This window comes from Notothenia rossii (genome assembly GCF_949606895.1).
Source record: "Notothenia rossii genome assembly, chromosome: 8".
In the NCBI taxonomy this organism is placed as follows: Eukaryota; Metazoa; Chordata; class Actinopteri; order Perciformes; family Nototheniidae; genus Notothenia; species Notothenia rossii.
The window spans coordinates 54403342-54426952 of record NC_136906.1 but is presented as its reverse complement, the minus strand read 5'-3'; the positions used below and the strand labels follow the sequence as shown (position 1 = coordinate 54426952).

The following is a 23611-nucleotide window of genomic DNA, read 5'->3' as shown; positions in this document are numbered from 1 at the left end:
GCCAACTAGCGCGGAGTAAATTGCACAGACAGCAGTTAGTAAAATTGATTTCAGTAGCCACTTGTCTGGAAATACCGACGACTACGGTTTTGAAAACTTTTGTCACGTAGTGATCGTCTTCTCAATAGAACATCTTTGATAACGTCTTCTGGCCAATCAGAATCAAGACAACGGCGTGGTGTTGTTGCAGGAAGTCCCGACGGAGTATACTTTTGCTGTAGTACATCTCTCTATACATCGATACAACATTACGTGTTGATAGAAATCAACACTTAATGAATTAAGACCCCACGGTTTGATGATTGATAGGTGTGTGGGCTGTCTTTCATTTTGACACACAGAACAATGTTATAATAAACATACATACAAAATATTGTTTCCATTCCCACAACAATATACATAAAGAAATGGCATATTTTGGACATAGTTTGAATGTTGATTAATCATGATTAATACATTTTTAAGCTGTGATTAATCTGATTAAAATGTTTAATCGTTTGACAGCCCTAATTATAATATATTTGTAATATAGTCAAGACAAAACATGCTTATGACATGCTCAAAAACTGATATTTCTTAAGCCAGGGCATGAAGGACAGGCCCGGGTCTCTAGAAATGGCGACTCCATGAAGGTATGATAACTTCTTTCTTCTTCTTTCAAAGTTTTACTTTTCTCTGTTAGGTCAGTGTTGTCCTGCTCGTTGAAGAGAAAAGGATGACAGTCAGGAGGCGTAGCCGCCTTATATACTGTGTGCCAGCGCCATATAGACTGAGAGATACGTCATCTCCGTTCACTCCAATGGAACACTTTTGATCGTGGAGCCTCTCAATCGTTCCCCGGAAGTTAGCGCCAAGGCTAGCAGAGCTGTAGAGTTGCAGCATAATAGACCGTTCGTGACGGACTTTTAAAGGTAAGAAGAAGTTTAAAGATTTATATTGCGGATATTATCAGTACATCTGATTCAAATTAACATGTGTATTAAAGGATGTCAGTGGATTATCCCTAAATTAGTAGATTTAGGGAACGTTTACAGATAACAGATTAAACTAGGATACTATACCATAGTACCATACACTATACCAGGGGTCACCAACCTTTTTGTCACCGAGGGCTACTTCAAGGGTACTGAGTAATACGAAGGGCTACTTGTTTGATACGAACTTCCTGAATAACATAATTGCACGGTTCACCTTTAATGATAATATTATTATTAATAATAATCAGAATACATATTAATTTATGGTATGTGAAGGACTGTCTGATCACATGTTAATATTGATTATTCTTCACAATCATTATTAACAATGATTTACCATTGCTATAGCAACCCCATTGTTTTGTTATGAAAATGTATCTATATTTATACACATTCTCACGAGATCTATCAGGGGTCGTTGTAATGCTGCGTTCACACCGGACGCGACTTCGCTCGAGTTTCACCGCTGCTGCCAGCTGTGTTTACTCGCATCATTCAAACAAGACGCGCTGGCTCGGGAGCTACAACTACAACAAAATGAACATATTTTACAATGATTAAATTGTAATACACGTTTCTAAATGATGCCGAAGTAACAACATACTGATACCGGTTAGTAAAAACCATGAATTAATGCTTGACAAGTCTGCAGACAAGACGGCAGGCCAAAAAAACTTTTTAAATGCTTGTTTTCTGAATGGAGATTGGGTCGATCAGGCTAAGCTAACGTTGTATACAGTATGCTCATTCCACAATCATAACAACGGCCTACAGACATAAATAAACCTGCGACTGTATTCGCCATGACACAGAAAGTCTGTGGTTTGTACTTGTTTAACTTTTGTCCAGTTTCTGAAAAGATATGAGGAGCTGTGATCTCTGTTTTGCTAACTGCTGATGTTTTCTGGTTGAACGTCAGTGGCAGGCTGAGATCCTCACCACTGCTGTGTGTGTGTGTGTGTGTGTGTGTGTGTGTGTGTGTGTGTGTGTGTGTGTGTGTGTGTGTGTGTGTGTGTGTGTGTGTGTGTGTGTGTGTGTGTGTGTGTGTGTGTGTGTGTGTGTGTGTGTGTGTGTGTGTGTGTGTGTGTGTGTGTGTGTGTGTGTGTGTGTGTGTGTGTGTGTGATGAGGCCCATGATCGTCGCTGCTCATGCTAGCTTGTCTCAGCTAAAGGTGGAACGGAGATTTGGTGCGTGGAGTTCAACTCTGAACCTATCTGGCGTCAGAGTTCAATTTCACGCACCAAATCTCCATTTCACTTACTGAAGAGTTTATCGCCGGCCACTAGAGGGCAGTGTCACTGCTGTCGCTGCCTGGTTATGCCGTGCTCTGACCCGGAAGTGCCGAGCGGCCATTTTAGTTCAAACATTGTTCATGCACTCCGCCTCGAGTTGAGACGTTCGTCCACTCATTCATGTAAGACTGTTTCCACTATTATATTATACCATATATTATACTATATATATATTATACTATTATACTACTATACTCTGTTTCGTGGTATATATTTGTGTTGATTGAATTGCATGGATGTAATACTTTGTCAGCTTATCTTGCTGCATTATTCTGTTTTAGGGTGTCGTCATCCTTGTCAATAAATCACCGAAACTGACATTGAGGAGTGTGTTTCTTCATGACGACACCATGGTCGTTGTTGGATGCCCTGTCCCCGGCTGCGAGTTCAAATCCGATGACTTGTCTGAAGCACTCGTCATTGCTATATTGACAATTCATGGATGTAGCCACCAGCACGCAGCGCCTGTCATGGCCGCGCCAGCCCAGGCCCCAGCCCCTCACGGCCCGAGACTCGATCGGCCCAAAGTTGATGTGGGCGTGTCAATAGAGGAATGGAACGTGTTCATCCGCCGTTGGAATGTATTCCGCGCCGGCTCAGGCATAGGGGACGCACAGGCCCCCTTCCAGCTGTTTCAGTGCGCTGGGCCTGTACTTGGAGACAGCCTGTTGAAAGCCGTCCCCGACGCCGTTTCCGGACCCTTGCCAGACCTGATCACCGTCATGCGTTCCCTAGCTGTCATCCCAGTTGCTACATGCGTCCTGCGCACCGAACTACTTCAGTTACGCCAGGAACGCGACGAGACATTCCGCGCATTCGCTGCCAGAGTGCGGGGTAAAGCAGAGACATGCGCATATAATGCGGTATGCGAGTGTGGTAAGGACGTGGACTATACCGACCACATTATCCGCGATGTGCTGCTCAATGGCATCTATGACTCGGACATACGCCGCGAGACGCTAGGGACAACTGACGTCCTGGTCAAGCCAGTTAATGACGTGATTGCACTCGTCGAGAACAAAGAGATGGCCCGTAACGCTCTCCCGTCGTCCTCCCTATCAGCCATGTCGTCATTCCGGCGCTTGAAGACGACTCCACAGGCGAGCCCCGCCCCGAGCCCCGCGGACGGGGCTAAACGTGCCTCGTGTCCGGAATGTAAGAACGTCTTTAACGTCTTCACGGAGGGGCCTCGCGGGTGGAACCCTAAGCCTCACCAGGTGTGCATCGGCTGCTACAGGGCCCGCCGACAACAGAGGCGTCAACAGCCGTCATCCGACAGTCAACAGGCCGCCATGGGGTCGGAGCTGGTATCCCAGGTCTCGTCGGTGCAAGCTGGAGCCCGCCCTGGCCGACGTCGCGGGAGCCTTCGCCGACGCCGCGCCCCTACGTCGCACGGCTGTGTCGACAGGCCTTCACCTATCATACTCGAGCACCACATCTTCTCCAAGGGCGAATGGAGGCGAGCCAGGCTGAGAGACCACCCCCGGGCGTTAATCACCATCTCGATGGACATGCCAGTCGGGCCGAGGGATGGCACCAGCAACCGGGGCTCGGCCGACGGAGCTCGAATATCCGCCGTCGCAGACACTGGCGCGCAGTCGGACCTTTGGTCTCTGGAGGAGTTCCTGGCCTGCGGTTTCGCGCGGGACGACCTGCGACCCGTCAGCCTCAGCCTGTTGGCCGCCAACCGCTCCCCTATAGCCATCGAGGGAGCGTTCTTCGCTAGGCTCTCGACGACCTGCAGCGGGGGCCGTACTACATCCTGCCGTTCCATGGTATATGTGAGCAGCTCAGTCCGGGCCATGTACCTCTCCTACGAGTCGTTGCTCAACCTCGGCCTCTTGCCCAGTAACTTCCCGTCGGACGACGTTGCAAGGGGGCCCAAGGACAGGCGTAGCCCTGACACGGCTGACACGCCAGTCCAGCCCCTGTCCATCAATGCGACGAGGTCAACCAACGGCGGCTGCGTGGGGCCAAGTGACCCCGGGGACGCCCAATGCTCATGTCCTCAGCGCACGGTCCCCCCGGCGCGCCCCGCAGCACTGCCGTTCCCTTGTACGCCAGAGAACAATAACCGGATGAAAGGTTGGCTACTCGGGAGATATGCCTCGTCGACATTCAATACTTGCCCCCATCGGGCACTACCATGCATGGAGGGGCCGCCTATCGAGATGCACGTGGACCCCGCAGCTACGCCTAAGGCATGCCACACCGCGGCTACGGTGCCTCTACACTGGCAGCGGAGGGTTCACGATGACCTCCTGCGGGACGAAGCCCTTGGGGTCATTGAACGCGTGCCGTACGGCGAGCCGGTGACGTGGTGCCATCGTATGGTAGTCACTCGGAAGCACGACGGTTCCCCCCGCAGGACCGTGGACCTCTCCCCCCTCAACAAGTTCTGCCAACGTGAGACCTTCGCCACTGAGTCCCCGTTCCACCTCGCACGCCGCGTCCCGAAGGGCACCTGGAAGACCGTCACGGACGCCTGGAACGGCTACCACAGTGTTCCCCTGCGTGAGTCGGATCGCCACCTCACTACCTTCATCACGCCCTTCGGCCGTTGGCGCTACACCAGGGCACCACAGGGTTTCCTGTCGTCAGGGGATGGCTACAACCGTCGGTTTGACGCCGTCCTCTCGGACTATGAACGCAAGGAACGTTGTGTGGATGACACCATCCACTATGACACCGACCTGGAGCAACACTGGTGGAGGACCATCGACTTCCTGACGCGTGTCGGCCGATCGGGGATCGTGCTGAATCCGGACAAGCTTCAGTTCGCGGAGAGGTGCGTCGACTTCGCTGGCTTCAGGGTGTCGGAATCTACCATCGAACCGCTCCCAAAATACTTGGACGCCATCCGGGACTTCCCCACCCCAGGCTCCACGACGGACATCAGGAGTTGGTTCGGCCTTGTCAACCAGGTGGCTAACTACGCCCAGTTGCGTGACACGATGGCTCCATTTAAGCCGTTCCTCAGCCCACGCTGTGCGTTCCTATGGTCCCCCGTTCTGGAGGAGGCCTTCCAGACGTCCAAGCAAGCCATAATGGAGGCCATCCGCGAGGGCGTGGAGATCTACGACATGCAGAAGCGGACCTGCCTCCGCCCTGACTGGTCCATGCGTGGCATTGGCTACTTCCTGCTCCAGCAACATTGTCACTGTGCCTCGGGCATACCGGACTGCTGTCCAGGAGGGTGGAGGGTCACCCTCGCGGGCTCGCGTTTCCTGTCCCCTGCGGAGCAGCGCTATGCAGCCGTCGAGGGAGAGGCCCTAGCTGTGGCATGGGGCCTGGAACAGACGCGGTACTTCACGCAGGGGTCCGACAACCTCGTCGTGGTCACCGACCATAAGCCGTTGGTGAAAATCTTTGGCGACCGTACGCTGGATGAGATCACAAACTCGCGTCTGTTTAGACTGAAGCAGCGCACCCTCCCATGGCGCTTCGACATTGTGCATCTGCCTGGCAAGAGCAACTATGCCGCTGATGCCACGTCGAGGCATCCTTCCCCCTCGGGTTCAGCGAACGGCCTCTCATTGGGGCTGCCGAGCGGGCCTGACGCCATGGAGTCAGCACTCATGGCCTCCATCCGCGACGACGCACGGGAGCTCGGAGCCGTCTCTTGGCCCCTCCTCGCACGGGAAACAGCGGCTGATGGATGCCTCGGCCACCTCCTCCAACTCATCGAGCAAGAGGGTGGGATTGACGTTAACGACCCTGCCCTGGCGAGTCTGTCATCGGTCTGTGAGTCCGTCTACGCCCAGGACGGCGTCCTGCTCTATCGGGACCGCGTCGTGGTTCCCCCATCCCTCCGTGGGAGGGTCCTTCGGCATCTCCATGCCGCTCACCAGGGGACCTCAGCTATGGGGCAGCATGCCCGAGCCATAGTTTACTGGCCCGGGATGTCCGGGGACATTCAGGCCACCAGGGACGGGTGTGCAGACTGCAACCGCAATGCTCCGTCACAGGCGGCTACACCCCCCCGGCCGTCCCCACCCCCGTCCACGCCATTCGAGGCGGTGTTTGCTGACTTCTTCGACTATGGGGGCCGTCACTACCTAGTTGTCGGGGATCGGCTCTCGGGCTGGGTAGAGGTCCTGAGCTCTACGGCGGGTACTGCCCTGGCGGGCTCAGCTGGCCTGGTCCAACACCTCCGGTCGTTCTTCGCCACCTTCGGCGTACCGGAGGAGCTCTCGAGCGACGGTGGTCCGGAATTCAAGGCGAGCCACACCGAGGACTTCCTCCGCTTATGGCACGTCGAACACCGTGTGTCTTCCGTTAGCTTTCCGCAGTCGAATGGGAGGGCGGAGGTTGCGGTTAAGACTGCTAAGCGCCTCTTGATGTCCAACACCGGCCCGTCGGGCAGCCTTGATCAGGACCGCTTCCTGCGCGCTATGCTGCAGTTGCGTAACACGCCTGACCCCGACTGCGACCTCTCGCCAGCACAGATCATCTTCGGCCGCCCACTTCGTGGCTCGCTCTCCTTCGTGAACCGCCTCGAGAAGTTCTCGAACCCGCATATCCGCCTGCTATGGCGCGAGGCATGGGCGGCGAAGGAGGACGCCCTTCGGACCCGTATGTCCCGTACCACCGAGTCTCTGGGGGCTCACTCGAGACCGCTCCGCCCATTGGCACTCGGCGAAAGGGTATTCCTCCAGAACCAGCAAGGCCCGAGCCCCCACAAATGGGACAGGTCGGGGATCGTGGTGGAGTCGCCGGGCCACGACCAGTATCGGGTCAGGGTTGACGGTTCGGGACGTCTGACACTGCGCAACCGGCGGTTCCTCCGTGCCTACACGCCGGCCACACCCTGCGCCCGCGAGCAGTCGGCTGCGCCGTCGCCGCCGCCCGCTGCCCTGGGTCATCAGCCCCCACCTATCCACCCGGGCTGGGCGACGCCCCAGGGGATTGCTCAGCGGCCGGCTGTCGGGCCCCGCGACTCGGCTATTGGCGCTTCCCCACCGACGCCTGCTGATGGGGCGTCCTCTGACCTCGCTGTTCCTACGGGTGCCTTCCTGGGTGCACCGCTCCCGGTGCCGCAGTCGCCGCCGACGCTGCCCCAGCCGACTCGGCCGGGCCGCTTGAGGAGGCCGCCTGCACGTTACGAGCCCGAGTCTGGCAGCTGGATACGGGATGTAGACCGTTAACCTATTCCGGCCCATAGCTTTCCGGTCTGGGGGGGATGAAGAGTTTATCGCCGGCCACTAGAGGGCAGTGTCACTGCTGTCGCTGCCTGGTTATGCCGTGCTCTGACCCGGAAGTGCCGAGCGGCCATTTTAGTTCAAACATTGTTCATGCACTCCGCCTCGAGTTGAGACGTTCGTCCACTCATTCATGTAAGACTGTTTCCACTATTATATTATACCATATATTATACTATATATATATTATACTATTATACTACTATACTCTGTTTCGTGGTATATATTTGTGTTGATTGAATTGCATGGATGTAATACTTTGTCAGCTTATCTTGCTGCATTATTCTGTTTTAGGGTGTCGTCATCCTTGTCAATAAATCACCGAAACTGACATTGAGGAGTGTGTTTCTTCACTTACATAATTATGTACATACAAAATGTGTGCTTTTAAAATGTTATATTCAATATTGTCATTTTAAAAATAAAAATGTATTCAATAATTTTTTTAGACGTAGCTCCACGGTGACTTGTGCTATTTTTAGAACATGCACGCGTGCGACCAATTTCCCCCCCGCGGGCGACTTAGTGCCCGCGGGCACCGCGTTGGTTACCCCAGCACTATACCATAGTGGTTGAATACACAGTATTAGGAAACACACTTTATACTTACTGGACATGTTATACTCATTATATACTGTATATAAAATATGACCAAGAATGTGAGACAACTTTATAGAAATTCATATCCCATCTGTTACTGATGCCATTTGTCATACTTTGTTAAACTCACAAATAATAAAACTTCATTTGGGAACAAAGACCACACCTTATCTCCCCAAGGCAATTTCCCATCCAATAGGTGTGCTATATGTAGGTGTGTATAACCCTTTCTCCTGTCTGTTACTCCCTCTTTCAGCACAAGAACCAGAGGGGGATTCAATGGAGCCTGAATACCTGCACTGAGACCCTCACCCTGCACCCTGATTCTCAACTCTCAGTGTTTTTCAAGCCTTTCCCTGTTTTTTTGTATTAAACAAAACATTAAGCTTTCCCAATGGTGTGGTTTTCGTTTTGTGAAAAAGTGCAAATGCAGTGTTTGTATATAATTACCTCACATATTTTGTTGCTGTTGGTTGTGAAATTGCTCCTGCTGACTTGAGCCAGCCATTTTTTCCTCCGCTCTGTGTCAGTGGGGAAGCCGTACATTTGTTCTCCTTTCTCGGAGCGATTTCAGCATCCCCAGGCAGAAAAGCAAACCATGGTGGCGACTAGGAGGCAGCACAGCAAACCAGGTCAACACGGACAAGCTGCATGATATGCTATTCAATGTTTATTGAATTCCATGTATTTGCAATGGATGTTCCTAAAACAACACATTCAACATCATCATCATCATGCTGCTGCTGCTGCTGCTGCTGCTGCTGCTAGTCCTTTGAAAGTCACCTGTCGGTCTCCTGTCCTTTCTGAAAGCCATAAAGATGACTTTAGTCATTTAGATAACTTGTGTCCTCAATTACCATGGGATTACTGAAACTACCATGAATTTAAGAAAATGGTAGAAATTAATCTAATCTGAATTTTGAAGCATTCCTTTAGATCCCCTCCCTAAATATATATACATAAGAAAGTGATGCTCCTGACTACCATACAAGTTTAAGAAGATAATATTGGTTTTAAAGAATTCAAAGCTATAAATAAACAGCAACAGGCTCTTTAACCAAGGCACTATTAGCCTAACATGTAAACTAGTAGTTCACACTAATCCTAATATTAGCAAATTCTGATTTATTTTTTAAAACATATTGATGCAAATACATACACATATCGATTTGTTGTATAAATATTGTAAATCAAAACCTTTATTCACTAATAATTACCAAAAATCGTAGTTCTATCTCCTGTTATCAATGCATTCACATTGCACGCCATGAACTTCCGGGGAACGATCCTCGTCTACATGAACCACGTGACGATAACCGTTTTTGGACTTCCGTTGTCGTAACTTTTCTATGGCGCTGCTGTGTGCCTACTAGGGATGTGCATCTCCATCACTGAGGCCGATGCGATGCGCATCTCGATACGTTGCCACGATACGATACATTAACGATACCTTTGAAACACCAGGCGATGCGATACGATACGATTCACCCCTGTTGCGATACAGTTCGATACGATTTGATTCAACATTATGCGATTCGGGGCGATACGATGCGATTCAACACGATGCAAAAATAATGATACTTCAATATGATACAACAGAGGATTTTTGTTTTATTCCTTATATCAGGGGTGCCCACACTTTTTTGGCTGGTGAGCTACTTTTGAAATGACCAGCTAACCGAGGTCTACCAACCAAAAATAAAATCCCAAATTGCAAGGGTTGCTGAATAACACGTTTTATTTTTACATGGGATAACTACAATAGGGCTGCAACAAACGACTAATTTGATTATCGATTAATCTATAGATTAATGAAACGATTAATCGACTATTCGGACTACTGCTGTGTGCCTTGCACAATTTCTCAAACGCTCTTATTTAGCCATCAACTTTTAGATTTAGTTTGAGGTTGTTTTAGGCATGTGGAAACTAACAATGAAGACAATAAAGATGAATACTTGATTCAAAAATACATATATTATTAAATTAACTGAACAAATTGTGAACAAAATTAACATTGCTTTTTATTTGAATTAAATAAATAATATTTCACATCAAAAGAAACAACAATGTTTTAACAAATCGTATTAAATAATGTGATGACAGAACTGTAAACAGAATAGCTGAAACTTTAACAAAAATAAATAACTCAGTTACTAAGTCTAATCATTAACCCATGTTTGTATAATGTAGTTAACTCCGTGTGTTGCTGCTAGCATACATAACACCTGACGTGGAAACGTTACTCGTGGATGGGGCTACAGAGCTACTAGAAAGACAGTCGAACCCGGTGCATTCCTCCGTCTGAATGTGGTGCACTTTTGCTAAATGTTTAGACAAATTGCTCGTGTTACCGCCCTTACATGCTAAACACTTTTGGTGACGAGCATTGTCCACCTCAAGACGGGTAACATGTAACCACACCTTGGAGCGCTTCTCTCCACCATCTCCTCCGTGTGTTGCTGCATGTAGCAGCTGCGTGTGTGTAAACTGCCCCGCCCCCTTGCAAACAGACGGGGGAGAGAGAGATCTCTTCTGGATTGGAAAGATAGAAAATACACCGACCATAGACGCATTTGTTTGTCTTTTTGCATGTTAGAAACGAGTTGGCGACACTAAGACTAAGAGATAATGTTTGTGTAGCAATAATACATGACCTTTCTCTTTCTCAACTCGCTACTCGGAGGGAAGTCGCTGTCATATGCCTTGTGAACACTCCGATAATGCCTCTCCACGTTACCTTTCTTTGGCAGAGCGACGCTTGCTTTACAAATAAGGCAAATAACCTTTGAATGTGACATCACAAAAAAAGATTCTCCCTCCCATTCTGTGTGGATGTGGTATGTCTTTAGCTTTTTGCTCGTTCCCGCACTCATTTTGTTGTTTGTCTCTCCCGGCACTTGACTGATTTTGTATCGCTTTGCATTCTGGGTTAACAGACTGGAAAGCAATAGGTCGCTTTTTCTGTCAATCAAGTAAACTCCTGAATTAAGTGGCAGGGAGGCCAAGGGAGGAGGAATCAAAAGCTGTTTTGTCTATTTTAACGGAGCTGGATTTTTTTTTTTTATGAATGACTCGCGATCTACCAGCATTGCCCCCGCGGTCGACGTACTGGGCACCTCTGCCTTATATGCAGCAAATCATACATTAACAAAAAAGTGCTTTACATATTTGGTACTGCACATCCCATCATGCCGTTTATTTTTTTACCTTTAAAAGCTCTCCAGAGTACAATTGTATAACACCTCACAGTTAAACAATGTAAGGATGCATTGCTCATGATTAACAATGTGCAAATAACAGCTACCATAGAGCAATGCCCATACAGCTGCCAGCCTGATGTGCTGAACACTCATTCAGAGGCTAACTCACCAGTGAGCAGAAAGCAGCGGTTTCTATCTGAACAATAAAGAAAACAAATAACCTTTCACAAACAGGTATTTCATAACTGCTTACAGTAAGGAAGACATTTAAATTATTATTGGCCGTCACAGGCTGCTGTAAGCTAAACACCTCTCTCTGACAGAACACCTCACTGAGTGATTTAACTCATATATTTCACTTTCAGGTTTCTCTTTTCAGCCGCAGACCCCACGTCGCCTCTTTATGTGCGTCGCTAAGTTCCTCGTACTACTTGTGTACTTTAAAGCGGCTCGGCATCGTTAACAATTTGCGAGTGATTTTTCAAGTTGACCGTCTGTAGTAATAGTGCCGCGCACATATACCATCAGGACGTTACTGATGGGGTGCGGCTGCGGAGTGATACTGTGTGTATGCAAGTCCGCATCTAGGACGGATCTATGTATCATGGCTGTAGACCTGTTAAGTAATAAAGATACCTCATACAAAGGTCTACGGATACCTTATTACTCTCCATGACCTGCGGTCAACTATATAGCATAAATGACTATTACACCGTCTTTCTTGAACAATCCGAAGTGTTGCCAAACGTTTGATTTGTAGATATTTTTCGGTGCGCTGTGTTTCTCTTTCTCCTCAACTTCCGTGTTGTTGATAACTGAGACTCTCGTTCTCCGTAGTGGCGAAGCAAATATCAAAGATCGTCTCTGCTGAGCGTTGACAAGATTAGGGGATTTTATATGAATGAATCGGTTTTTTACCGATGCAAAGACGCTATGCAATCGATGCATCGCGAGTTCAACCCGGTTCAACCCAAACTGTAGCCGATGTGCACTCTTTCAACCGGTGCACTCGCATCTTGAACGTTTATGCTGGTGCACCGATGCGAATCGGTGAATCTTAACATCTCTAGTGCCTACGCGTGCATCCAGGTAGGCTCGCCCTGATTGGCCGGCTACGTTTATACAACTTCAGTGTGAGAACACTCGCGTATCATTGATGAGAGTAGTACCCATAGATATATATAAACACTAGATGGCTCATGGGAGATTTTCCAGCGTAGCTCACCGGCCGCAATCTTGCTACAGTCAACAGCTACTCTGGTACGCGCTATGGTAGCTGTTGTAAGGTGAGTGATCTGCACAAAAATACTCTTAAATCGCTGAAATCTTGACTGATTTACAAACGGTTTGGTTTATTATAAACATTATTAGCATGGCTATGATACAGGATGCTTGGACATGTTGAAATTACAGCTTTTCTTTGTGTATGTGCCGTGGTTGTATTTATTCGCTGGCTAATAACAAGAAGCTGTGAGTGAGACCAAGTATTACAAAGTTGACCCAGCAACTTTACACCAGTGGGAGAGGCATAACTGCTCTTTCTTTTAAACATAACTTAAGTTACACATGATTTCTTCCAAGTGGTTTGGCTTGTTAAACACATCTTACATTTTAGATACATTATGATACAGGAAATTGCTGGCTTTGTGTTTACAGAAGTACCTGACTATGCCGGACTTTTGTGCAGTCTACGAATGCTCTAATCGCCGCAGTCTGCAAACAAGAACCCGTGGAATCACCTTTCACGTGTAAGATATGACAATATTATGACTATAATTAGGATAATCGTTAAATACTTAGTGGATGTATGTACATTACAAGTCCTGCTACACAGGATCAGTGGGGCTATGTGAGATAATAGTATTGCAAGATTGATGTTGACCCAGCCTCTTTAGAATATGTTGTTACCATTTCTTTACATAATTATTTAGTGTTTCTTTCGGACACCTTTTTTAGAACTCTTAGTGTGGTTATCTTATTCTTAAAGTATACATACACATACATACATACATACATACGTACGTACGTACGTACGTACATACAGTACATACATACATACATACATACATACATACATACGTACGTACGTACGTACGTACGTACGTACGTACGTACATACATACATACATACAGTACATACAGCACATACAGTACATACATACATACATACAGTACATACAGTACATACATACATACATACATACATACATACATACATACATACATACATACATACATACATACATACATACATAAATACATACATACATACAATTACCCCAAAAATATGATAATTTTGGTGTGTATTTTTGTCCTTACCCTTAATGTTAAAGGAAAGAAGGGAGGACAATGTTGACAATAATTTATATATCTGGCTACCTTTCTCATGTTTTTAAGGTTTCCCAAAACCGGAGAGAGGAGGAGGCAGTGGGAAGTTGCCCTAAGAAGGGACGGTTTTGTTTCCTGTGGCAGGACACTGCTCTGCAGTGATCACTTCAGTTGTGAGGACTTTGACAGGACGGGGCAGACTGTCCGGCTTAAAGATGGTTTTGTGCCAACAGTATTCAATTTCCCAGCTCATCTTCAAAGGGTATGTGTATCATTGACTACCAAGAATTCAAGGTGTATAAGATTGATATATAAATATTTGATTAAATGTCACACTTTAGTTTTTCTTTCTGTAAGTTTAGGAATAAATAATGTGTTGTGTATTACAGCACATTTTAAACACTCAAAATGTCTTTAATTATGTTTATTTTAGCCGGAAGCAACAAGAAGCACAACCACTTCAAGAAGAGCGGAAGATGAACCTCAGCCTAATGTTGTGAGTATTCTGAATGTGGCCAAGACCAGAGAGATGGTCATTGATTTCAGGAGGGTGAGGACGTCTCCTTTACCCCTGTGCATTCTGGGAGAAGATGTGGCTGTTGTGGAGGACTACAAATACCTGGGAGTGCACTTAGACAATGGGCTGAACTGGAGGATCAACACTGTGCACAAGAAGGGGATGAGCAGACTCTATTTTCTGAGGAAGCTGAGATCCTTCCACGTGTGCAGCAAGATGCTGGAGATCTTCTAGTCTGTTGTGGCCAATGCACTCTTCTTTGTTGCGGTCTGCAGGGGGGGCAGCATCAGAGCCGGTGACACCAGCAGGATCAATAAACTGATCAGGAAAGCTGGGTCTGTCATCGGCATCAAGCTGGACCCCTTTGAAGCTGTGGTGGAGAGGAGGACACTGAACAGGCTGTTGTCCATCATGGATAACCCCACCCATCCTCTCCACCTGCAGCTGGAGAGTCAACGGAGGTTGAACCAGACCCTTTCCTTTTAGACTAAAATGTCAGGTATCTCTTGGGTCCGTTTGGTGTTTTTTCTTTTCTGTTGCTTCAGCATATGAAAATGTGTATCTCTCTACCTCCTTTGCCTTTTTCTGCACTTCGCAGCCCTGATACGCAGCAGTATGTTCCCCACATATGTTTATGTTTGCTCAGTCTGTCAGTATGATTGTGAAAGAATACCAAAGCTGAGGCTGGACGATGATTGATTGTTGGTGTGCCATGTGTCACCGTGTGTCTTATTGGTTTTGTGTTATACTTTATTTTATTGTGTGCAGCTGGTCCTTATCTCCAAGACACATTTAAAACAAAATAACCTTGAACCTTGAAGCCCCATCTCTCCCCACCTGCCCCTGCTTCCTACATCCCCTCCACACCACACCAAGTTGTTGTTGTTCTTAATAATAATAATAATAATAATAATAATAATAATAATACATTTATTTTGGGGGGCCGCCTTTCATAACACCCAAGGACACCTTACAGGGCATAGGGGCAATATAGGGAACAATTAAAACTGTGGATTTAGTGAGATATCAGCTGGGGTAAGACAAGACAAACAACAGTAAATGGACTACAGAAGGACACAAAAGGACACAAGGTACAGTTTATATTAGTCTTGGGCTTTTTTCGACTACAAGAACTCAGCGCACCGTGCTGTGAAGTGGTAACGTATTTCAAAGGTTCTGGATTTGTTTACAAATCTAGAAACTAAATACAAAACTAGGACGATATGAAGATCTGATGTCAAAAATAATTGTGATAAATGAGACAGAACTGGCCTGTCTGTGAGCTCATTCTATGTTGGTTTGGTTCTTCTGATAAAGGTGTGAATATCTAAATAATATACCACCATGCTATTTTCATTAGTTATTTCCCTGTTCTTCAAGCTAAGGCATTGCTAAATTAACAACTCTTGGCTTACAGAGTGGTAACATGAGACCGATTTTTATATATAAAATATAAATATATTTGAATTTTATAATTTATTTTAAATATTAACAATATAATAAAATAAATGGAAATATATACACCGGCAAATATTTAATATAAATACCTTGTGAGTGTGTGTGTGTATAGCTATTGCTTTATCTGCTTAATGTTATTTTTCATAAGAAAGTCCATGATTACAAGTATGCAGTATCATAACTACATCTTTGATGTTTGAATCTTTTTTGAAAATTGAGCAAGCTATGGTTATTTAAATAGTAAACCATAATGTTAGGAATGAGAGCACTGCCTGTAGCAAGATGGCGGCCATGTGGCAACGTCGGTCTCCATTGGCCAGCAGCGCGGGTGAGTCATCAAATGTTTAAATATATCTATGGTAGTACCCATAGAGTCCAGTAGAGGGCGGAGCCTGTGTGAGATAGAACAAATGCAGTTACAAGAACTGATCCATCTGAAAATAGTTTGCTAAATATATCTGAACCTCACCTCCAGACTGATCAAATCAATGAAATAAATATTTGCATCTCAGCAGTACACAACCAATTTAGCATTGTGTTCCACTAACATCCCTGGAATCATGATGACTGATGTGGCATATTTCAGTTCACTGCATCATCTCTACAGCACTCATACCACTTCATCATGAACCAGTTGGGAATATTGAAAGCCAACAATAAAAGCCTCCCCAGCTGAACAGATTTTCCGTCAGCTTTTTCGCTCCCCACAGCAGATGTTACACTTTTAACACACTAAAATAGCTGCAGGGCAAAACTGCAATACATCTTAGTGATTCATCGGCAACAGTTAAGGCTCTGCACATTTATTATTTCACTGTAGGGCCAGAAATAGCTTCATTTTTAAAGCACAAACAGAATGCAACTCGCCTCTTGTATTAGGGTGGAGGCAGAGTATCATGGATGTATATTTCAAAATCTGGACATGTGTAGCATCTGCAATGTTGGCCGCAAACTAGGGGTTTCACCAACTAATCGACTAGTCGACTACCTTTACCTCTAGTCGGCGCTGTAGGCCCTAGTCAACTAGTCGTGAAAAAAATGGAGGTAAATGAGGTGCTTCAAAATGCTCCAAAACACGTCCGACATTCTTATTTATGGCAGTACTTCAACGAAGATGTAACCAACTCCACAGTGAAGTGTCAGTTGTGTACAGCTGTACTGAAGTACAATACAAATGCATAGCTATGCGCAACCATCTGAAGATGAAACACCCGCTGCCGACAGCTAGCACTAGCAGTAATGCTAGCACCAGTGAGCAACGGACCGGCGTCAGCACTGAATAGAGGCAAACGAACAGCAAGAAAACACGGGTCAACAGTGATGCAGATGATGAGCTACGGGATTAATGCCAGCGGACACCGCATATCCCCACAATGGATAATCCACTGGAGTGGTGGGCAGAAAACCTGCACCGCTTCCCCCGCTTTCGAGGAGCTACCTGGCTATTCCAGCCACAAGCACCCCGAATGAGAGGGTTTTTTCCCTGGCAGGCAACACTGTCACCCGAAAGCGGTCAAGCCTCCTTCCCTCACATGTCGATGCGTTGGTGTTCAAACCAAACCAAACCAAAAATATGGAAAGGTGGACGCTATCGTGGAGGACAGCGAAGTGTTGCGCACTGGATTTACGTGGCATTTATGTAAACAAGAGTTTTTTGCTGTCGATTTTGGTGAGTCCAGTTACTGTTTGTTATTTACTCAGCCATGTAACACAAATTAAAATGCAGTGTTTAATGTTACTGTATGAGTTCCAATATAAAATACAGTTGTACACCTCTCTTTGTGTGTCTTTATTATGACGTAACGACTAGTCGACTAGTCGACTGCTATTTTGAAAAACGTGTCGACTAGTAAATATTGGTAGTTGTGAAACCCCTACCGCCAACACATAAGCCTCCACTCTGGTCTGGGAAAGAGATCAGGCAAAATATAAAACATTTTTAAAGGTTCTGCACATCGGTTTGGGATATTTTTTCCTGACCAGTCACGCCACTGCAAAGCATGCATTTTGGGCCTGCCCTTTGATTGTATGTTCTGTGACTGACAGTTTTACCCATACACGAAATACAAAATGTATAGTATATGTACAATATGTATTCAAGAGATATTGCATTAGATATTTTTGATGGTCTACACGGCAGTGGAAGAACAACCCACATACTTATGACTGCCACGGTCACTTTTAGACTTGTAAAAGTCACCGTGTACATTTATTTTGTATTGCGTCAGAACTGTATTGTGTTGTGCTGCATGAGGAGTGTTGTTTTATTTGACCATGCTAAAGACACATTTCCATGTTATGTACATTTAATGGACAATAAAGTAATCTGATTTTGAATCTGGCTTGTATTACCCCTAGCCTTACACCATTTGCACAGCCGTTGTTCGAATCAAAAACAAGAAACACATACACATGCATGCACACACAAAAAACTCCACACTTCACTTGTCCTGTAATCACTAAGATAACAGAAAATAACATTACATTTTGATTACGATGTGCAGTCCTGATATTAAAATTACACTTGAACATGCCAAACAAACTAAGTGGCCCTATTATGCAAATGCAAGTGCACATTTTTCATATTTGTATTTTGTGCCTCAACTGTGACTTTTTTTCCATGTTTTAATGTTCAAAAAGCTCTTTATTGTTCTCATACTGCCTGTGCTGCAGCACCTCTTTTCACCCTCTGTCTGAAACCAGAGCCTTTTGCAGGCTATTTACATGCACAACAACCTACAGAGGAAAACCCCCAAAAAGCATAAGAGGGCCCCTTAAACAAATCCTTTAACTCTAGGGAGGAACTACATATTATTTTATAATATTCTCTTCACTGCAAGAAAATAAACACGTATTTGTTTTCCAGAAGTAAGCATATATCAATGTTTACTTTTTAATCGAGTTATGCAAACTGCCCTGCAACCAATGATATGATCTCTGTCTTCAGCTCAATACATTAAAAACTCATTATGCTTATAATCATTTATTTTTGTCAAAACCATCAATGAGAATATGTTTAAGTGTGCGTGAGTGGAGTGGAAGTGGACACTCGGGTGCTATCAGGATAAAGGGCTAGGGCAATGGTCCCCCCTGCTGCCCCTTAAAACACATTATTGCATCACACACATGGGCATTAAGACGGATCCGAGATGAACTCCCCGTGAAGCCCAGACGCTCTTTGAGTTCATGAAGTAATCCTTTATTTCTTCTTCTCTGTTTTAATTGTGTTGGTGCTCTGAGACATGTAGAACGTAGATCGTGTCAGGCCGGGTTAGCATGATTCATTTGACATTTTTGAATTAGCTAATTAAATGATAGAGCATCCTTTATTTCTCATAAACTGCTTATAGAGAATGGGGTGGGATGGGAGACCCTCTATCATTATATAACCTGGGGACTACAGAAGAAGAGAAGGGGGGGGTGGCGAAAGCAGGCTTATGTTGGCTATAGTCTTCGCCAGCATTAGATATATATTGGTGTGTAAATGAGTTTTCCAGGACACTTGAGAGAATACATTAATTATGCTCAACAGACAACCTGACCAGATGGACATTTTAAAACTTTGCCGACTCACCTTTTCTGAGTCACCTTTTCTGGCCTATTTTTTAGGCAACAAAGGGACGTTAAGATCAGTTAAGAGGTTTGTGATCGGCTCCTCCCTCCTGAGGATTCCAAAAGCAGGACAGTGTGTATTAATGGGTAACCCACACGTCTGGAAAGAGTGCAACACAACCTAAATCTGTACCAGCAGACGTCCTCTGGGGTTTATCACCCAGACAATGTCTCAAGTGTTGCCTTGAAGCACGTCTGAAGAACTGCTGCCTCCAGTCTCTGTCCTTCAGAAGACCTTTCACCTTCACTGTAGATCTGTAAGATTGACAGCTGCCATTGTGCCTCACATGTCCATCATGGGCTCTGGATAGGTAAGACCAATGTTAAAGTGCTCACTGATTCGATGTGATTGTTAATTGAATCTTCTCTTCTAGTCAAGGAGAGGTCATAAGAGGTCAACTCAGAGGACATTTTTAAACAAAAGCCACATCTCTTTTTATATCAGCTTTTTATTAGCGACACCCCCCTTTCAAACCGAATTTAGTTTTTACTATTAATTTATTGTTATATTTATTTTTCATAGATTTTACGGGTTTTTACTTACATAATTTTATGTAACCGTTGTATTCGCAACATTCCCTTTTAAGTAGGTATTTTAAGCGTTTAACCTTAAATAAAAATTACGCTTTTATAATAATTGTATTTTATAGGTTTTTATATTTTATTGTATCTATTCATTTTGTCCTATATCTTCCTTTATTTTTCATTTTACAATTTACCTCCTTGTGTCTCTTAAACTGTCAAACTGTTATATTATGTTGTTATGCTGTATGTTTCCAAAAGGTCTCACCATCTGATCTGAGGTGAACTTCTGCTTTAATTGGTAATGTGTGCCAATTTGTCAAAGCACTTTGAGCTGCACCTGGTGTATGAAATGTGCTATATAAATAAAGCGTTATTAGTATTACTTACTGTGTATTGTTTACTCCTGTGTAATGCCTGTCTGTCAGTAAATCAGTCGATCAGTCAATGGACAGCAACACGCAACACTTGACCGCTGAATCTTTGAGAGACACTCAGTAACACCCATACCCTATAATCTACACATGGGGCCGGGGGGCAGAGACAAGGGAACAAGTCTGTCATGATATTCATTTTTAGGTTATCTGTTTCTGGATCTATTTTGAAGATGTGTTTTACATCATGTCTTTGTGCCTTGTCCCGCCTATTTTGATTATCTGTTTTGGGTTGATTCGTTTTTAACCTGTTCCGCATCAGCCCTGAAAATACCTATAATATATTGATCTTTATTTCAAATTGTATTGTAATACTGTAATCCTGCTAATCTCTATTTTTCTTGTGAAATGTACCAGTAAACTGATTACTTTTACTTTATTTTTTGTATGTAATTTTAATCAAATACAGTTACTTTTTTTTGATATCCTGATTACGTATATGCTCATGACATGTAATCCATTACTCCCCAATCCTGACACCAACATAATAGAGGAAAATACATTTATCTGACTCTCGGAATTGATTGAATATTTTTTTCGATGTAAGTCAATCGAGACAACTATACAGTACAGTATTTGGTTAAATAAATTGCTGACTAATGAAAACATTCCACTGATGACAGGAATGGACTGTGGATTAAGTTTAGATTTTGTAAGTGCTGACTTTATACAGCACTTTTTCAAAAACGTACACACTATTAAAAGCCAGCCACTATGCAGGAGTTAAAGCATCAGGAGCAAGGATACAGAGGAGGATGGAACCAATGACATTGGGATAAGTGGATGACTCACCTGCTACAGAACAACAGAACCAAAGCTGGTTTGTGGGTGTACCTGAGAAATGAACAGACTTTGAATCATCTCCGCACATACATCTCGGCTCCCTGTCCTCAAAAATAAAACCTGTAGAAATTAACCTTGGTGTGATGATTGATAGCGACCTCTCTTTAATCAACAAATCACAAGAGTTATTCAATCATGTTTTGATCAGTAACGTATCATTTCAGAAGTCAAGTCCATCGTCTCCCGGTCTGAGTTGGAAACAGTCAGCCACGCCTTTATCTCTTCACGTCTGGATTGCTATAACTCCCTACTCTGGATGAAGCCAAAAGTGTATATCTAGCCTTCAACTTCTACATAATTAAACAAACACCAGAAGGCTAGACCACATCACCCCTGTTTTAATCTCTCTTCACTGGTTACCTGTCTGTTTTAGAATTGATTTTAAGATTTGACTGATTACTTTTAAAGCTTTTAACGGTCTTGTAAGGGAAACTTCTGCAACAATGGAGAGTCAGGACTCAGAGAGACACGAGGAGAGTTGGAGCTTTGATGTCAAACACTGGTGGTTTATTACAAGTATCGGCCGGAGAATTTCACATCACAAGTCACAGCAGCCAGAGGTTCTGACTGCACGGGTGGGTTGCCACATCAATTTTGCCCAGCCTCTCTCTCAATAGACCTTTTAACTAGCTAATCAACATATTGGGGGAAACAAAGTAAACGTTCTGGGAACACTGGAGATAGCCCCAACATCTGGAGACACTGAATCACTTGCCTGACTCTCAGGCTCTGTGACCGAGAGTTGACCGGTCATAAACTGAGAATATCCACATATAAGTACAGCAGCACATTCCTTAAAGGAGATAACAGAGTCAGGCTTGGTTTTAAACGTCAACAGGCGAAAAGGTTAAATATCTTAGGAGTAAAGAAAGAATTATTAACTAACAGGTCTGGCTCTTGATTACCTTGAGGTGTTATTCCCTGACAGATTCTCGGGTAGGGCTCAGCTGGCTGTTCCCTAAACCAGGCTAAAAACTCCTCTCAATCAGAGCTCTGAGCGCTCCAGGAATCTGAGGCTGGCAGAATCAGTGAAATATTTTAAATCCATTCTAAAAACTCACCGTGTTATTAAAGCTTTTAAGTAATGATGCAATACTCGGGTTTCTCTTCATCCATGTTTTATTTGTTTTCACTAAATAGTTTTTAAAAAGTTTTCGATACAATCATTTTGAAATGTGCTGTATAAATAATGTTTTTAAAGTTATCATTACACACCTTTTACATTTTTATGTTTAGGTAAATGCAATGGTTTACCGAAAAAAGGGATTTATGGGTTATAGTTGTTTCTGATAATTGTTTGTATACTTCAATGATCTTGAGATCTTTTTTTGTTGGGATTATAAAACTGAAAAGTATATATGTGATGGAACTATGCATGCATATTTGCAGGGGCAGTAGTAAAAAACATGTATATATTGGTTTTTAATTCATTACAAATAATTAATCAATTCTATTCATCAGTTACATTTAATTTATAGCCAAATATCACTAAAAATGAATTGATTTATTGGGCTTTACAATCTGTACATTATACAATACGTCTGTCCTTAGATAAAGGACAAACCCCTAATAGTACCTCACTGTGAGGTTGCAAGAGAAAAAGTGGAGAATCCAAAAAGTTAAATTAAGCTAAGCTAACCTAACCAGCTGTTATTAAAAGCTCAATGTTAACTGGACTGATATGAGTTGTATATATTTCAAGAAACCTAGCAATAAATAAACTGCAAGTTTCTTGTTAAAAACAACAGCAAATAGCCGTTGATATTTTTGCCCAATTATAATTGCTGTCCTTATTTTCACCTTGTATCTACATTATTAACAACCATGACAACAAATTATTGTTTTGTGTTTCTCAAATAAGTTTAGCACCCTGCATTTTTTCCTGCCCTAAGGCAGTAGTATTCTTCCTCTCTACACTAAAAGAAAATGTGTTTTATTCCAGACAAATTGTGTTTTGGACCTACATTCAGTAATTACAATTGGACTTCAGTTATATAAGGATATATTAAAACTGCGGTCGCACATGTGCGCGCAGTGATGAGCGGGCCCTCGCGTCCGTGCGCCTGTCGGGGAGGGCAGCCGGTCGTCCCAGCGTCAAGCAGACGCAAGCGAGTCTTGGGAAATTAGCCGTTTGTGATTTCTATCATTTTCGCGTCCCAGACTCCCAGGTCCTCCGGCAGCGACCCGGAAACGGATGTCGGCGCGCCGTCTCGAAGGAAAACAAATGTCTCTAAAGGCTCGTCGAGGATCGATTTTCGAGGAGGCTGTCTGGAGGTGCCGTAACCGAGGATACACTGATTTAGAGGAGAGAGGAGTCTCTCTGGAGGAGCTATAACCGAGGGTACAAAGATGTAGAGGAGAGAGGAGAGAGGAGTCTCTCTGGAGGAGCTATAACCGAGGGTACACTGATGTATTCTCCGGAGACTATTTCAGCCAGCAGTGATGTTTAAAAGAGGCGTGACGCATGGCTGGACTTATGTCAATGAAGCACAGCTCTGCAAACTGTTCTCGTTGTGATTATAAGTTATTCAAGATGATCAAATGCGCATCAGACTTTCTGCCCTTTACCGTTTGTTTACTCACTAATCATATCTCCCCTGGATGTTAGGCTATTTATTTTTTTT

At 44.5% G+C, this 23611-nt stretch overlaps 1 protein-coding gene and 1 long non-coding RNA gene across 4 annotated transcripts; both read left to right on the top strand.

Moving 5' to 3' along the window:
- The first annotated feature begins 667 nt into the window (after positions 1-667).
- LOC307017265 lies at positions 668-8460 on the top strand. Its single transcript, XR_013802102.1, has 2 exons — positions 668-911; positions 8327-8460. It is a non-coding gene; the product is annotated as an uncharacterized lncRNA (long non-coding RNA).
- A 2855-nt stretch (positions 8461-11315) lies between these two features.
- On the top strand, positions 11316-14972 carry LOC307016113 (THAP domain-containing protein 5-like). Of its 3 annotated transcripts, XM_079645143.1 has the most exons (4): positions 11316-12559; positions 12930-13021; positions 13671-13863; positions 14035-14972. In XM_079645143.1, the coding sequence occupies exons 2-4, from the start codon at positions 12942-12944 to the stop codon at positions 14350-14352; spliced, it is 591 nt and encodes a 196-aa protein (XP_079501269.1). In that variant the 5' UTR covers positions 11316-12559; positions 12930-12941; the 3' UTR covers positions 14353-14972. The 3 variants fall into 3 exon arrangements, with proteins under 3 accessions (XP_079501269.1, XP_079501271.1, XP_079501270.1); XM_079645145.1 differs by lacking the exon at positions 12930-13021 and having other exon boundaries at positions 12534-12559; XM_079645144.1 differs by lacking the exon at positions 11316-12559 and having other exon boundaries at positions 12911-13021.
- Positions 14973-23611: the final 8639 nt, after the last annotated feature.